This window comes from Myotis lucifugus, unplaced genomic scaffold (assembly GCF_000147115.1).
Source record: "Myotis lucifugus unplaced genomic scaffold, Myoluc2.0 scaffold_635, whole genome shotgun sequence".
Lineage (NCBI taxonomy): Eukaryota > Metazoa > Chordata > Mammalia > Chiroptera > Vespertilionidae > Myotis > Myotis lucifugus.
Window position 1 is genome coordinate 43,667 of NW_005871683.1, and position 16,403 is coordinate 60,069.

Below are 16,403 nucleotides of genomic sequence, written 5' to 3' on the forward strand. Positions count from 1 at the left end.
AGAATTTTAAGGAGGCCCTAAAGTACATAGGATTCTGTTTCTTTACCCTTTTTCTCCCTCCCCTCTTCATTTCGTTCCTCTTGGGTACACAGGTTTAAAAAAGTGTACCCCCACCCCCGATCCAGACGCCATCACTAACAGTGTGGTGACTATAACGACAGGATTTTTCAACTCCATGTTTTGTAATAGCAGGAAATTATATATAAGCTGAGCTCCCAACATGAAGGGAACAGGATGTTATCACACATTAAGGATTTGTTTCACAGTTAGATTTTTAAAAATGGACTTAGATATGCGGAGTTGCAAGGAAATCTCACCACCCGTCGCTGTCAGCAGCATTTACGTTCACACCAAACTGCACCAGGAACTTCACAATCTCTGTGTGGCCGGCGCACACGGCGTTGTGGAGCGCCGTGATGCCCTCGTCGTTGGGCAGGCTCGGGTCCTCCACCTGGAACAGCAAGGAGAAGGTGGGCGCTACTCAAGTGTCCGCACACCTGAACCGCCATGATGTCCTGGCTCTGCAGGATCCTGAGGCCAGAAATAGTCTCGTGGCCTTTTTAAAATCATAATTAAAACCTACAAGAGCCAAGAAAATGACGCCTAGAACAATTCTAGAAATAAGACAGACAAAACAGCCACATTAAGTAGGCACTCGCTATGAAAAGGTTTTTTTTCTTCCCAAAAATTGAAGTAGAAACTGTATCCGTAGAGTCATTTTTGTTTATTTACCCTCCAACTTCCCACCACAAATTAGTGTCTAACTACAAGTGACATTTTCCATGGAAAGAAAAAAAGGCCAACTAAAAATATTTTAAATTGTAGGCTTCTGAACAGTAGGGACCACGTCTATAATTTAACAGTCTAGTATAAATCCACACAGGAGCAATTGTTAAAGGAGGGCAAGGACCCCCTGAGAAAGCACAGGACTCGAGGGGCCTGGTGGAGACTACACTTCTGCATCATCGAACACCCGACAGTCGCACCTTTAGAACAGCAACGCCTGCTTGGGAGCAAGTTCAAGAATTCCTCTCAACAACCCCACCTCCCCCAAAAGAAAATTTAAAAATACAACTTCTCTACTGCAGTTTCCTGATCAGAGCTTTAAAGCAAACTATAATGCAAGGTCGTGTTTAAGAAACTAACCAATCATACCTCATAGATAATCCTCTGTACAAGGTCAAACTCTCCCTCCAGAGATGAATCTAGAAGCAAAGCCAGGGGGTTGAACTTCACCCTCATTCCGTGGGCAATTCGCTCGGAACCAGTCTTCCGTAAGTTGGTCCTTTTGCCCTGCAGAAGAAAAGCGTGGAAAATGAAGGATCCTGCTCTAAGCAAGAGACCGACAAAAATGGGGAGGAGTAGCATCTCAGCTGAGTTGGTAAAAGACACAAAAAATGTATTCAGCACTTTTTATGAAAGTACCACATTATCCAGAAGAGTATATAAACCACAACAGCTTAACCAATGTGCCCATAGAACGTGACTTTCCGGAACCGAGTGAGCTACATTTGGTCGTCCCTCCAGCAGGAACTGAGCTAAGAGGACCATCTCCAGTGACAGGCAGGCTGGTTTTCTGTCAAGTTCAAAACTAACCAAGACTGGCTTTTAAATTACCTTCCTAACACGGTATAGCAAACCCCACGGTTCAACCGGGCAAGAGCTAACCCTAACCCTCACCCTCTCCCTTCCTCTCTCCAAAAATCAATAAAAATATTTTTTTAAAAAACACAATGCTGTTTCCTTCCCATTTATAAGGTCGACTCTGTGCCAAAGGAATCCTATCTAATAAAAGAGTAATATGCAAATTAACCATCACTCCACGACAAAGATGGCAGTGCCCATAGTGACTGGGGCGGGATGCTGGCGGCGTCACCCTGGCAACGCGAGCCCTGCGTCTGCACCCGGCCACATGGAGGGAGGGAAGAGGCTTCGGACTAGAGGCCCGGCGAGGGATGCTGGCGTAGTTGCGGGCCGGGCTGAGGGACGCCCCCCCGTGCACGAATTTTGTGCACCAGGCCTCTAGTTATAGAATAAAAAGGCAAACTGCGAGGCACATGCGCTGCAGTGGGCAGTTTACACACCAGCCTTTGCAAATGGCTGCACGCACTTGCTGCTGCTTCGCTGAGTTTCACAATCAGCCCCTAGAAGAGCGACAAGGCTCCTGAAGCATCACGAGCACCGCGTGACTTACCGGAGGCAGCGACACCTGCCCGGTGATCTCAGGCGGACGCAGGCTCCCGGAGTCCTCCCCCAGCCCCTCTGGCTCCCCCGAGGGGTACGGTGGCGGAGGGTAGGGGGGATACTCCTCCAGGTACACCTCCAGCAGGTGGGGAGCCTCTGGATTCGGTTCTTCCACGTTATTCGGGAAACTCGGGCTGGTGTCCGGGGCGCCTTCGGACACATAATCCAGGCCCAGGGGAGGAGCTGGCACGTCACTGCTCGCTGTGCTGGCGTGGGCGGCCGCCTCCGGGGACACGGGCTCAGGGGCCAGAGAGGCCACCTCCTTCTCCGGCTCCGCGTGTGCGTACGGGTTCTGGATTTCCACGGGGCTCTCGGGGCCGGCGGTCACTGCGCTCGCCGTGGCCGGGTAGGAGGGCACCGAGATGGTCTCCATGGCAGCGATGGTGGTCCGCTGGTACAGGAGCTTCTGAATGTTCGGCCCGTTGGGACCCTCGGGCTCTGTGATGGAGCTGCGCTTCTTCAGGGGCCGGGGGGCGTTGGACAGCTTCTTGCGCAGAGCTTCGAGGTCAACGTCGCTCTGGTTTCGGTAGGGGTGCGACAGGAAAGGCAGCAACTTGGTGGGGCTGAGGGGCCGAGGAATCCTCTCGTTCTCGTGGCTCTCCGGAACGGAGGAGGCCGGCTCCATGTCAGACTCGGGGCCGCCGGGTTTGCCCTGGTTCCCGGAGTACATGCTGTCCAGGGGCTGTGGGTTCTGGGCAGCGATCACAGGCTTGCCATAGACTAATTGCAAAAGGAAAAAAGCTCTGATTAATGTCAGCTAAGCAACACTGGCAAGTCACAGCCATGGCTAACCGTAACGAAGGCCTCTCTGAATCTCATGAAAGCGCCTCCACGGGCAGCTGCCTGATCGTCCAGGCACCAAGGAGGCATCGGCCGCCTATGTGAACAGAGCCTCGTGCGGCGCACACCGCGGGCATCTGTCCCGCGTCCCCACTGAGCCCTGCGTCCTCAGCGCTGAAGGAGCCCGCAGGGAGTGGGAGCAGATCCCTCAGGCAACCACCACCAGCAGGCTCTGTCTCTCCTATCGGTTTTATTCCTCTACTCCATGTTTCGTAGTATTCACTACTATCACTGCAGTGGCTGATATTGAGCAGAAACTCACATTTTAAACTGCCAATCAAGACCAAAAGCCACGATGAAACAAAAATCACAGAACAAAAGCATCGGTCAGACGGGGACAAGTCCCTTGGCTTCCTGGCGGGTGACAGCCCTGGCGGGACTGCCGTCACCCATGTGGGTGAAAGGAGGGGAGGAGCTTACCGCTGGGGAAGTGCGGCCCTCGGGGCTGCGCCTTGGTCAGGGCGCTCTGCACGGCCTGCTGGAAGCTCTTGCCGGGCGCCTGGTGCTGGGTGTACATGGAGTAGATGGAGCTGGCCGCCACCGTCTGCGGCCTCCGGAAAGGGGGCAGGCCGGCCTCCTTGGAGGGCTGCGGCGTGAAGGGCCGCACAGCCGCGGCCGGTGGGCTCTCCTGCTTGGCGCCGGGCACGAGGGCTGGGTCCTGGCCGCCCGACGGTGCGCCGGGGGCCAGCAGGCCCCTCTGCGGCTGCCCCGCGGGCTTGGGCTTATTTCCCACGGACGCCACGGCTGCAGACAACTGCGGAGGGTTCCCGTCAGGCTTCATGTCTGACGGGGACGCACTGGTTTGTCCAAAATAAGGCAAGTTGATCTGTTTGGGTTTTGATGGAACAGGAGGTGGTACTTTCCCATTTTTATTTGCAGCCTGTAAGACACATAGACACACACACACACACACACACAGTCAGTAAAAATACTGAGCAACTGGGTACACGGATGGTCGAGATGACCTAACTGTACAGATGCAAGTAAACACTAAACCTCCTAGCTCCACACGTTTAGTCATTCTCATTTAACTCCTAAGTCTCTGAACTGAGGCGCGTTTACGCGGGCTCAGTAACGCAGAGCAGTTCCCGCGAGGAACCACCCCCTCGTGCCCACTTCCTGTCCCGGCAGGTAACTGAGCAGACACATTGGATGTTCTCCTTTGCACTCGTGTTTCTTAGAATCACATGAACTACGGCCCAGAAGCAGGTAGGTCAGCTGCCCCCGTCGGTGACACCGCACACAGACTCGCTGCCCAGGACAGAGGCTGCGTGTTTCCTAACCTCCCAGGTGTCGCTGCGGCTTCCTGCCCCCCCACCTCGCCCTGTACCCCTTCTAACACCAGCGGGGCTCTACCCCTGGACGTGCCCACGCCTCGTACCTGCGCGTCCCGCAGGATGTCCTCGCTGCTCTGGTTCTTCCTCAGGGACCCGAAGGCGGGGGGCGCAGCCGCCTGGTCGACCGTGTCAAACATCGAGAAGGGACGCACTTTCTTCTCCTTCTCCCTCGGCGGAACCTCTCCATCATCAGCTAAAGAAAACAGGAAAAAGGAAATCACACTGATAATCAAACTGTTTGTAATAGAATTTCTTACTCACGTGTCAGTTTCCCTCCTCCACCTCTTTGGAACCCTGCATTCAGAAATGCTTCCCTAATTGTAAGTTAAGTTGATTGAGAAATAACCCAGACACGACAATGCTGGCTGCCTTCGTTCCCTGGCTAAGTAAGGGTGATCTGCAAATAAACCCCACCCTGCCTTTAACTCTAGAAACAACCACCTGAAAAGAACTCCCAGCACCTTGAGAAGCCCAAGCAGAAAGCTGGGAGCAGCGCCGAGCCTCACCTGGGTCGGGCGCACTCCCGGCGCCTTTCGGGGCAGAGGCAGAGGCCTGGCTGGGGAAGAGGTCTGCGTGGGGACTCCAGTCGGGGCCGAGGGAATGGACTTTAGAGCCTAGAACACAGAAAAGCAGCCACAAATAACCTGGGTTCTAAGGAGGTTTTAATGATTCCTTTGCTGCTAAGAAGTGGAATCTCTAAAAAACAGCTTTAAATTTCAGAGTCAACCATCCCAGCAAACTTATTTAGCAAATGTTAGGGTGCATATTTCTAATTTAAAATGTCCCCCCTCCCTCAAACAATTTAAAACTGATCGTGGCAGTGGAAAGCCTGCCAACAGGACACACGGCTCTCCGCTGGGTAAGAAAACATCACCATCACTCCCAGAAAACCATTTCTATTTAGCAGGCCGAGGGCTCCCTAACGACACCAAAAGTATGCACTGTAATAGGCAAAAAAATAAAACTAAGCCATAACTTGGACTAGTCTTGCCCAAATCAGCGTATTCAGGATTTTCCTACACCAGGACTGACATTTCAAAGCTTTTCTTTTTTCTTACAGAAACAACACAAAAGCACCTCTACAAAAACTCCCGAGGTGCCACACTGCTTCACAGTGGCAATTACGGCAAAGTAATAACTAAGTGAGCAAAGGCATGCACATGATAGTGGAATGAGACAATACTGTTATTTTTTCTCCCGTGTCTACCCTCCTTTTCCACGGTTCTCCCTTCATCTTCCTCCCATTACAGACCTCGGCTAGCCCCTCCCCATGCGCTGAGGACCACCTGGGATGCAAAGCTCACTAACTCAGGAGCCTGTTACTCACACTTGCCCTCCCAACAGGTTGACCTTGACCCTCGCATCATCAGCGGGCAGGTACTCAAGCACACGCACATGACTTACCAACAAGGGACTCACCACCTCGCGCTCTGCAAAGTCAACACCACTAACCACGTCTATGGTGTTCTCACACAGACAGTTGGTTCCAGTTACTAACATCCGATCACAGTTTCCTTATTCACAAGGAGGAATTCAATACAGTTTTCGGATTTGCCAAAACAGTACATTCTGCTTCCCTTCCTGACCAGAACTGTGTCACTCAGGGCTAAGAACCCTACCTCCCAGCAATGAATACAGGGGATTCTTAGAATCTGAACACGAACAGGGATAGGAAGACGTTGTTGTAAAACTCCCACTTGGGAAACGCAGCATGAGGACGGGAGGAGGAACTGTGGCAGGACGTGCGTGTGACGGGCTTTACCTTTAGTCTGCGCGGCGGCCCCGGATCGCATGTTGGGCAGGGTGTGGACTTTCATGGGCCCCTCCGCAGGCTGCATGGCCAAGGGTCCATCGGGCAGCGCCGGCTTCACCAGCAGTTCCGGCCGGGAGGGCATCCGGGGCATGGTGGACGACTGGATGTAGGGACCGACGGCAGCCACGCGACTCGGCGCCGACACGCCTGGCGGAGGCAGGTTCCCATCAGGTGAAACCTTCGGAGGAAGCACAGGTCCTTCAGCATCACAAGGCAGATGGAATCCAGCTCAGAAAAGGCTGGGAAGTGTTCATCGTGTTTGACAATCAGCTCTAGCCAGAGTCTACTAGAAACTCCCAAACAAAAGCACCGCTCAGTGTGCTCTCCCCCACCCTTAATTACAAGTCTTAGCGAGAAAACCGGAGCCACGCAGGTCGGAACGGCAACAGGCACAAGAAGATGGGTCACGTCTGAGCAGCTCTGAGCACCGCCTCTCTGCGGAGGGCACAGCCAGCACTGACCACAGAGCCGCTGCCAAGAACTGACCGCCCGGGGCTGGCCTCGCCCCCTCCTCCCGCCCTCAGCCCAGCAGCCCACTCACGGGGAGGTTCTCCTTCTGCTGCAGCGCCGCCTTCTTCTTCCACAGCCGGTCCCGCAGCTCATTCACACGCTTGTCCATCACCGCCACCTCTGAATTGCGCTTATTCAAACACTCCCTCTGTTGTTGCAGCTTGGCATTCTGCTCCTGATTCAGTTTGTTTCTTAACTGAATAAAACGGGGGACAACAAAAAAAGGTAGTTAAAGAGGAGGAAGAAAAAGTTCTTACACGGAGTCCCAGGGGCCACTGTTACATAATTTCTAAAAGTGTAAGGTCTCCTGCCCACTGCCCGCCCCCACCCCTTTGTCATCTCAAGGTTTCTAGTCCAGTGGAGACCACGGGCTGTGGCTTGGAGGACTGCCTCTGATGGCCAGTGCGAGGGACTGGACAGTTTATTCTAGAAGCGTCGGGGCTTAGGTCTTCCTCCCCTGCATCTCCTTAAAGCAGCAGTTCTCAACCTGTGGGTCGCGACCCCTGAAAATACATCCTGCATATCAGATATTTACATTACGATTCATAACAGTAGCAAAATCACAGTTATGAAGTAGCAACGAAAATAATTTTATGGTTGGGGGTCACCACAACATGAGGAACTGTATTAAAGGGTCGCGGCATGAGGAAGGTTGAGAACCACTGCAAGGAAAAGACGTGGAAATCCAGCACTTTCTGCCACGCAGGACGACCATCTGTGTGGCAGGGGAGGCGGCTGTTGTGTGTCCAGCAGCCCAGGGTACCTGCAGCTCCTTGTACAGCCGGTCGAGCTCGGCCACGGCGGACTGGTTGTCATGGTGGCCGTCGATTCTGCCGTTCTTGAGCATCTCAAGCTGCCTCGTCAGCTCCTCGACTTTGGACATGGCCAGGACGAGCTCCCTCTGCTTCTGCTGGAACAGACTGTTCATCTGCTCAATTTCCTCCACTGGAAAGAGGAGGAGAAAAAGCAACAATCATTGAAAAGAAATGTAAGAATGGACCACTTCCCAGCGAGCAGCTTCCCAGTGAACTTCCTAACAAAAAGGAGAGGAATTTTCCAGACGTGTCCTAGAGCTAACCTAGGTGTTTTGTTGTTGTTTTTAATATATTTTCATTATGATTTCAGAGAGGAAGGAAGAGGGAAAGACAGAAACATCAACGACGAGAGAGAATCATTGATCGGCTGCCTCCTGTATGCCCCCTACTGGGGATGGAGCCTGAAACCCGGGCAATGTGCCCTGACCGGGAATCAGACTGTGGCCTCCTGGTTCATAGGTCAATACTCAAACAGGCCCACACCCAGACACATCATCATTAAAATGCCAAAATTTAAAGGAAAAGAGAGAATCTTTTCAAGGCAGCAAGAGAAAAGCAATTTGTTACCTACAAAGGAGCTCCCATAAGGCTGTCAGCCGATTACTCATCAGAAACTCTACAGGCCAGAAGGGAATGGCATGATGTATTCAAGGTAATGAAAAGCAAGATCTGAAACCAAGATTACTATATCCAGCAAGGCTATAATTCAAAATAGATGGTGAAATAAAGACCTTCCCAGAAAAAAAAGGGTAAAGGTAGATTATCACCACCAAACCAGCACTGCAAGAAATGCTGAAGGGACAGCTGTAATGAGAAGAAATAGAGAGTGAGAAGCATAGATATAAAAAATTAAAATGGCAATAAAAAATACCAATAATAACCTTAAATGTAAATGGATTAAATGCCCCAAGAAGAAGACATGGGGTAGCTGAATGGATACAAAAGCATGAACCAATTATATGCTGTCTACAAGAGACCCACCTCAGAACAAAAGACTCACACAGGATGAAAGTGAAGAGATGGGAAAAAAATTCTCCATGCAAATGGAAAAGAAAAAAAGAGCTGGGCTAGCAACACTCATATCTGACAAAACAGACTTCAAAATGAAGGTGTCACCAGAGACAAGAAAGGTCACAACAACTCAATTCAATTCAGAGGAACCAGCGACATCAAAGTTACAGTGAATTTTACTTTCAAAACCTTCTTTTAAAGTTACCTACATACAGATCTCATCTTATTCCTCTTTCCTACAAGTTTATATAAACTTCCTACACCGACGTGTTCAACGTGCAGCCTTTAGAGCCGAGATACCCGACGGGGCCACTCACCGAGCCTCCCGTTGCTCAGCCTCTTCTGCTCCACGTGGCCTTTGAGCGCTCTCACTTTCTTCAGCTTCGCCTCCTGGTTCTCGGCGATTTCTTTCAGCCTCCGGAGCTTCTCCTGCTCGGCAGCCTGCTGCTGCTGCCGCTGATCCTGCTGCTTCAGAAACTTCAAGCGCTGTTCCTGAAGGTGAAAGCCACCAGCAGGCCGTGTCACTGTCAGCAGGGATCCCACCAACCCCTAAATAATCTAACCCAGCGGTTGGCAAACTGCGGCCCCTTGAGTGTGGCTCTTCCACAAAATACCACGTGTGGGCGCGCACATACAGTGCGATTGAAACTTCGTGGCCACACTCAAGGGGGCCAAAGAGCCGCATGTGGCTCGCGAGCCACAGTTTGCCGACCACTGATCTAACCAGAACCCCGAGACACCGGGGCTGAGGGGCACCAGCGCACTGCTCTGCCCTGTACACGCCATCAGACCAGCGGGGCCCACCCCCAGAATCCCTTGGGGGTAAGATCCAAAAAGCAGGATTCCTAATCCAAGTGGTTCTTGTGCAGCAAGCAGGGAGCCTTGACCCCGTGTTCACGCACCACAGCTACAATGTAAGAGGGAGCTCCTGAAGGGGGGCCGTTAAGGAAAGCTGTTAAGTGACAAGCTGTGGAGTCAAATTCGGGTTCAGACCTGAGCTCGTCGCTCTTTAGCTAAGAGACCGCGGCCACTCACATAAGCTCACCGCGTACACAGTCTGTTTCTTCATCCATGAGATGATCAGTAACTACCTCGCGGGGCCCCGTGAGGATTACATGAAACGTGAAATGTAACCTCTTTGTACTTTACATCATTAATACACACTCAATAAATACACTACCTACCCCCGTAGGAAACTGCACTGTGCAGCTTAACATCTTATTTCTATAATATTCAATACTTCAAGTAAACTGATAGAGATACACAATCTATAATGAAGGGTAAACGTCACAAAATGCCTAAAACATATAAGTCACACAGAAATCGTTTCAAAGTAAGACGAGAGGTTTCTTCGGTTAACCTTCTTATTTGAATTTATGTCTTTACTACGCAGGGAATGAAACCCTCACAGCGTCACCTAGGAGCTTGTAAAACACAAAATTTCAGACCCAACCCAGACCTACTGAATCAGAGCCTGTATTTTTCGCAAGAGGCTTGGGTGAGCCACGTGCGTATTGAAGTTTGAGGAGCAACGAGACGCATGACTCTGAGAAAGCGGGGTCCGCCTGGGGAGGAAGCCCAAGGGGAATCCCGCAGAGACATGGGTGTGGTGAGCACTGCCTTCCAGAATCCTGGCCGTCACGTGACTTGCTGTCAAGCCACCACTGCCGGCCCCGCTGCAGGGAACTTGGTCACGGAGGGACGGGCCAGCTGCGGATCCTGGGAGATTAGGCCAGGGGCGGGCAGACCACAGCCCCCGGCCAGTCCCGCCTGCAGTTTCCCTGGGACACGGCCACCCCTCGGCTGCCTATGGCTGCTTCTTGCTACAACTGCAGACTGAGACAGCGCGACCTGCGGAGGCTAAAATGTTTCCTTGAGAGCCCTTCCCAGCATCTGCTGCCACCTGCTCCAGCCTGGAGGCCGGCTGGCAGGAGAGCCAGCAGGGAGCCAGTGTGACAGTCATGGGGAAGCGCCTGCTGGCTCCCTCGGTCAGGCCAGGACTGGGATTGGCTTGTGGGTGGAGAACGTCTCCAAAGTAAAGGCAAGCAGCCTGTTCTGGGCACGGGAGGGGCAGCGTCAGCATCAGTAGATGGGACATTCCTCGTTGAAGCCACGACTCAGGGCAAACTTAGCCCACAGCTCCTGCTGGCCACGTTCAAGGTTCCTACCACCGCCCTCTCTCACGGACACCGACACAGCTTGTCTTTTCATCAGAATCAGGGGCAGGAAGATCCCGAGCAATGGGATGATCAAGGGTCTCCACCAAAAGCTGGAGTGAAGAGGAGAAGGGACCGCCCAGCAGGTGACCTGGGGTTCAGAGCGCACGGTCCTGTCTGTGAGGTAACCGGCGTCACAATGAGGGTGCGCTGTAAACGGCCCGGCGCGCACACTGGCATGGCGGCCTGTCAGGCTCTTCACACAGACATTACCTTCGTTGCCAGCATCTGCTGCTGGGCCTCTATCTGCTGCTGCTGGCGAGATGCCATTTCCTGGAGCTCAGCGAGGGTCAGATCCATCCGAGGACTATTAACCTAAGAGAGAAAACAACAAGCCAGGCACATGGGTGAGCGCAGAGACTGCGCACGGAGGTCTAGCTGTGCTATGGATAAGCCTCACCTGAACCAATCAGGCACCATTATCCAGCCATTTTCCTTCCATGATATTAAAGAGACCATTGATTTTCTACATCAACACCTCCCCCCCGTTGACTTATTACTAAGTTAAGGTATAAAACATACTAACATACAGACCAATACTTTTATTTTAAATAAAATAAAATATTTTATTTTAAAACTATTTAAACTTAAATAGTTTCAATAGTCATTAACATAAGTGGAACAATTTAGAAAAACCCTGTTCTGTAGTTAATTTATATCAGAAAGTAGTGTTTGATCATGTTAAACGTGATGGTGGGGCATTGGCGGCAAATCTAAAATAGTCAACAGGACCACCATCAAAAAATATGACACTGGCATTAAAAAATGTCAAGAAACACTGGATCATCAGGAACAAAAGGCAAGATGTCTACTCCCAAAACATCTACTCAACATGGCCCTAGAAGTTCTAGCATTGCAATAGAACAAGAAAGAGAAATAAACTGTATCCAGATTGGGGAGGAAGGAGTTAAGCTGTCATTAACTTATAGACAACATCATCATCTGTAAAGAAAATCATATGGAACTGTAAGAAAACTATTAGAACAATAAGTTACTTAGCAAGATGGCAAGATAAAAAAAATCAATATGCCAAAAATCAATCATCTTTCTATATATCAGGAAAACCAGAAATTGAAAATTTTTTTAACCACTTAACTGCCATGTGTCCAAAACAGAAACCATCCCCACATGTCACAATATTTTGAACTTAATAAAAAAAAATCAATTTGCAATGAGTATTATAAAAATAAGTATATTACTCACAATTAGGGTGTTCTTGAATATTTTCAGCTGAAAATTCTCACAAAAAATGGTTTTAAAGTTGGTCAGGGCTGCCACTTAGGGAAAACATTTTTTTTATAGACCCAAGTGGCGTGTGGGGAAGGTCCGACGCTTATGGCGTGCAATGGTTATAATGGCATACAAAATAGCAAGTACTTAGGAATAAATTTAACAGGAGATATGCAAGACCTATATACTGAAAACCTCAAAACACTGCTGAGAGAGAGAAGACCCCAACAAACGGGAGACAGAGCCTGGTGTTCATGAATGGAAAAGCTCAACACCGTCAAGATGGCGATTCTTCCCACACTAACCTACAGACTGAATGGACTCCCAACCAATATTCCCGCAGGCTTTTTGTATAAACTGACGAGAGAATTCTAAATTTCCATGTGAAAATACAAAAGATCTAGAATAGCCAAAACAGCCTTGACAAGGCTGCCTGACTTAAGGCTTACAATGCTTGGGTAACCAGTCCAGTGTGGTACTGATGCCAAGATAAACAGATCAATGGAAGACAAGAGCACAAAACAGACCCACACACGTGGGGCAACCGATTTTAGACAAAGGTGCAGGGGCAACTGAGTGGAGAAAGAATAGTCTTTTCAACAAATACAGATTGTACAACTGGATACCCATACGCCAAAAAGAAAACTTGAATTCTCACACCACATGGAAATGCTAATTCAAAATGGATTAGAAACCTAAATGTAAAACCTAAAACTACAAAACCAAAATTAAGAACAAGTCACAGACTGGAAAAAATATTTTCAAATCTTATTTCTAATCAAAGACTTGGGTCCAAAATATATAAAGAACTCTCCAATTCAATTAGAAAATAAATAACCCAATAAAAAAAATGAGCAAAAAAAGAAAAGAAAAAAATATGAGCAAAAGAGTTGAACAAATACTTCACCAAAGAAGATACAAATGGCAAACACATGAAAATATAGCCAATACTATTAGCCATTACAGAAATACAAATTAAAACCCCAATGTAATACCTGCTCACACCTATTAGCCAACATTAAAAGGACTGATCATGGCAGATGTTGGTGGGGATGTGAAAAATAAAGCAATAGCTTTGGAAAAGTTTGGCAGCTTCTTAAAAAGTTAACATACACCACCCATTTGATCCAGTCATTCCACTCCAGTATTTACTCAAGAAAAATAAAAGCGCTTGTCCACACAAACACTTGTACCAAATGCTCACAGCAGCTTGACATGGAACAGCCCAAACTGGAAACAACGCAAATGTCTACCAGCAGGTGAATGCATAAACCAACTGTGGTACATCCGGGCACTGCAACCCCTCTCAGCAACGAACAGGAATGAACTACTGGTAGACACAACAGAAGGATGACTCTCAAACAGTTATGCCGAGAGAACTCAGACAAAGAGTACATGCTGGAGAAGATTCTAGAAAACACAACTAACTTGTAGAGACAGAAAGTGGACCCACTGGTGGTTCCTTGAGGGTGAGGAGAGGACACAAGGGGACTTGGGGTGACGGGGATTTCCATGACCGTGGCTATGGTGACGGTTTCAGAGGTGTGTGCAGTATGTCAGACGTTCTCAAATGTGTATCTGAAGTGTGTAGTTTACTGCATGTTGATTATACAGCAATAAAGCTGTTTTTTACAAAAAATACCCAGTGAAGGGAAAAGATACATATTGTCAAGAAGCACCCAAATCCTGTTAATGCTTAAGACCCTCCTTGTCCTCCCTGTCAGCCGTTCACGGCCAGACCCGGGAAAAGAGGGAGCAGGAGCAAATGCCACTTCAGATGACCTGGACCCTCACATGAGGTCACTGCAGGTGGGAGAAAGGCCGTCTAGCCAATCCCCACAGCATCAGAAATCCTGAGCTCCGAAAAGAAGACGTGTAGGGTACCCCAAAGATGCTGCTGACATTCATACGCAAGAGCAAAAGCGCTGGTAAATAACTTCCCATTTTTCTAGAAACATGACAGCAGCAAACACAATCACCCCCAAACAAATGCTTCCTCACACATGTGCTCTACATGTTTTGTTCTGAATTGGTATATTCAGCGTCTAACTTCTTTCAATAGTCAGCATGGAGAGAGCATGAAAATTAACTGTTTCTATGAGATAAATATAAAATAACCTTGGAAAAAGGGCCATTCTTAATAACCCACTGAATAACAAATAACGATGAGTGAGCTTTAAAGGTTAAAAAGGCAGCAGTGCTGCGGGACTGCTTAGCAGGAGTAACAGGTACTCACCCCGTTCTCCTTCCTCCGATGGTCACCGGGAACTTTCACACCATTTCTCTTCAAAGTTGGGTCCTGAGGCCGTGGTCCACTCACTAAGCACAAAATCCAAAGCTAAGCATTAAATCAGGGTTGCAGACACTCCAAGTGCAAGTCCATTTCTTAGTTCTGTGACTGCTGCCCTTTGATATTTTAAGTTGAAAGGAAACTTCAAACAAAATCTTTTCTAATAGCGACGGCACTGAGGTCTCGAATTCAGCCTGTTTTGGGAAACCGATCTCGGAACAGTGAACAGTGAACTTTACTAAACGCCCCTTGCTGACTCTTCCCTAGGAAAGCTGCATGATTCAGAGACCAGAAGAGGGGGAAATGTAACAAAATAAATGTACTTCTCATTCTGGGTGAATCACACCATTCGCTCGAGTAGCTCCTCCTAGTTCTCCATTTAGCTCCTCAGGAGTGAAATCAGAAACGGTTTCATTGAAAGAATTAAGTGAGCATTAAATCAATCCGTCCTGTGCTCACGGAGAGTGTTCTGTAACGTACACAGGAAGGAAGCAATTGAAAATACAAGTGGTATTTTGAATATCTGGCTTATTGAGGGCATTTTGTGGTAATTCTTAAGTACTATGAAGTACTTCCCATTTATTTAAGTAAAAATCTTGCATTTTCTTAGTTTGGGAAAGTACTAACTGGAAAACACTGTATTCTATTTTGGCTAAAACAAATGTTTTAAGTCAAAATATATGGGTCTCTCAGCATCACTTAATGCATCATAAGGGAAAATAGTCTTAAACAGATACATCGTAAGAAACAGATCATATCAACAAAGAAAATTTTTTAAATAAGTGAAATTAAGCTAATATTTATACTTCCAGAAATTAGAAAGATTATTCAATTATCAAGAAATTTTAGAGTAAAATTTCTTTTGAATCAAATGTCTACTGAATCTGCCTAAAGCTTACCACAAATTCCCATGCCAGTAATACGATATCCTCAGACCCAGAGGTCACACCATCCCTAGTCCTAATGTGCTAGCTTTATTTATTTATTTACTTATTTATAACATATTTTTATTGATTTCATAGAGGAAGGAAGTGGGAGAGATAGAAACATCAATGATGAGAGAGAACCATTGATTGGCTGCCTCCTGCACGCCCCCCACTGGGGAACGAGCCTGCAAATTGGGCATGTGCCCTTGACTGGAATCGAACCCAGGACCCTTCAGTCCGCAGGCTGACACTCTATCCACTGAGCCAAATGGGCTAGGACTGTGTTAGCTTTATTTTTAAAACACTGCTCAATTCTCTGAGAAAATAGCTCCAGGAACCGGCCACACTATTTCTGCAAGAAAAATAAACCTCCCGTTTAGGAATGACTGCTGTCTTCGCTGCCTCACCAGTTCCTTCCTGGCCATGCAGTTCCATAGTTAGAGTACCAGGCGAGAGCTTTAAAAATAGTTCCACATCCATTCCGGGTCCCAGGTCCGGTGAAACTGGAAGACGACCATGGTGACAGCCTCCTAATCCGTAACCTCGCCGTCCCCACTAAGGAGGACACGGACAAGCAGCCCTGCTCTACCCCCAGTCAGACACCATGTGGCACTGGAGTTTGTGACAACGTGAAACAGCTCCCTCCCCTTCCGATCCTACTCTCATGTTACAGACACACCGACACTGCACATCACACTATCGCGAGGCCGTTTAATAATTCAGCCAGGACGACACGGGCGGACATTTGAACTGGCAGGTGAGTGGGTAAAGTCCAACTCCTTTCTTACAAGAGGATGCGTGCAGCAACGTAAACAAAGAACAAAATAAAAACGAGATGCAGGTGCCAGTTTAAAGCTACAGAAGAAGAACGCTTAGGGAGAAAATACGCGCTCATTTAAATGAGAGCCACGGGCACCAGTCACACTGCCAGGCATGCCAGCCGGCCTGGCAGAGATGACGCGAGCCCCACTCCTGGCTCGCCTCTGGGTGTGTGGCCTCTGACAAGTCACTGAACCCCAAAGTATCAGCCTTCTCATCTGCAGAGTGGAAGAGGCCAGACAAGTCAATGTGGAGCTCCTCCACGGTCTACACTTGGTAACTTCTCATTGTTGGGGACCATATGCATATCTGCATTAAAGCGATAAAACCGAGACTGCATGACATCCAGTGA

General features: G+C 48.7%; 1 protein-coding gene across 6 annotated transcripts in view; it reads right to left on the reverse strand.

Moving 5' to 3' along the window:
* TP53BP2 (tumor protein p53 binding protein 2) overlaps positions 1–16,403 on the reverse strand; it is a 37,666-nt gene that overhangs the window by 5,038 nt on the left and 16,225 nt on the right. For 4 of the 6 annotated variants that reach the window (XR_002826795.1, XM_023746206.1, XM_023746210.1 and 1 more), the window contains 12 exons: positions 14,253–14,335; positions 11,000–11,101; positions 8,888–9,062; positions 7,508–7,689; positions 6,776–6,940; positions 6,184–6,412; positions 4,928–5,035; positions 4,466–4,614; positions 3,505–3,964; positions 2,195–2,964; positions 1,156–1,293; positions 318–451 (listed from right to left, as the gene is read on the reverse strand). Coding sequence is in view for 5 of the 6 variants with exons in the window: in XM_023746206.1 (XP_023601974.1) it covers positions 318–451; positions 1,156–1,293; positions 2,195–2,964; positions 3,505–3,964; positions 4,466–4,614; positions 4,928–5,035; positions 6,184–6,412; positions 6,776–6,940; positions 7,508–7,689; positions 8,888–9,062; positions 11,000–11,101; positions 14,253–14,335 (2,695 nt within the window). In the remaining variant the exon portion in view is untranslated. Of the gene's footprint in view, positions 1–317; positions 452–1,155; positions 1,294–2,194; positions 2,965–3,504; positions 3,965–4,465; positions 4,615–4,927; positions 5,036–6,183; positions 6,413–6,775; positions 6,941–7,507; positions 7,690–8,887; positions 9,063–10,999; positions 11,102–14,252; positions 14,336–14,629; positions 14,776–16,403 lie in introns of all 6 variants that reach the window. The other 2 variants (XM_023746208.1, XM_023746207.1) reach the window with 2 other exon arrangements.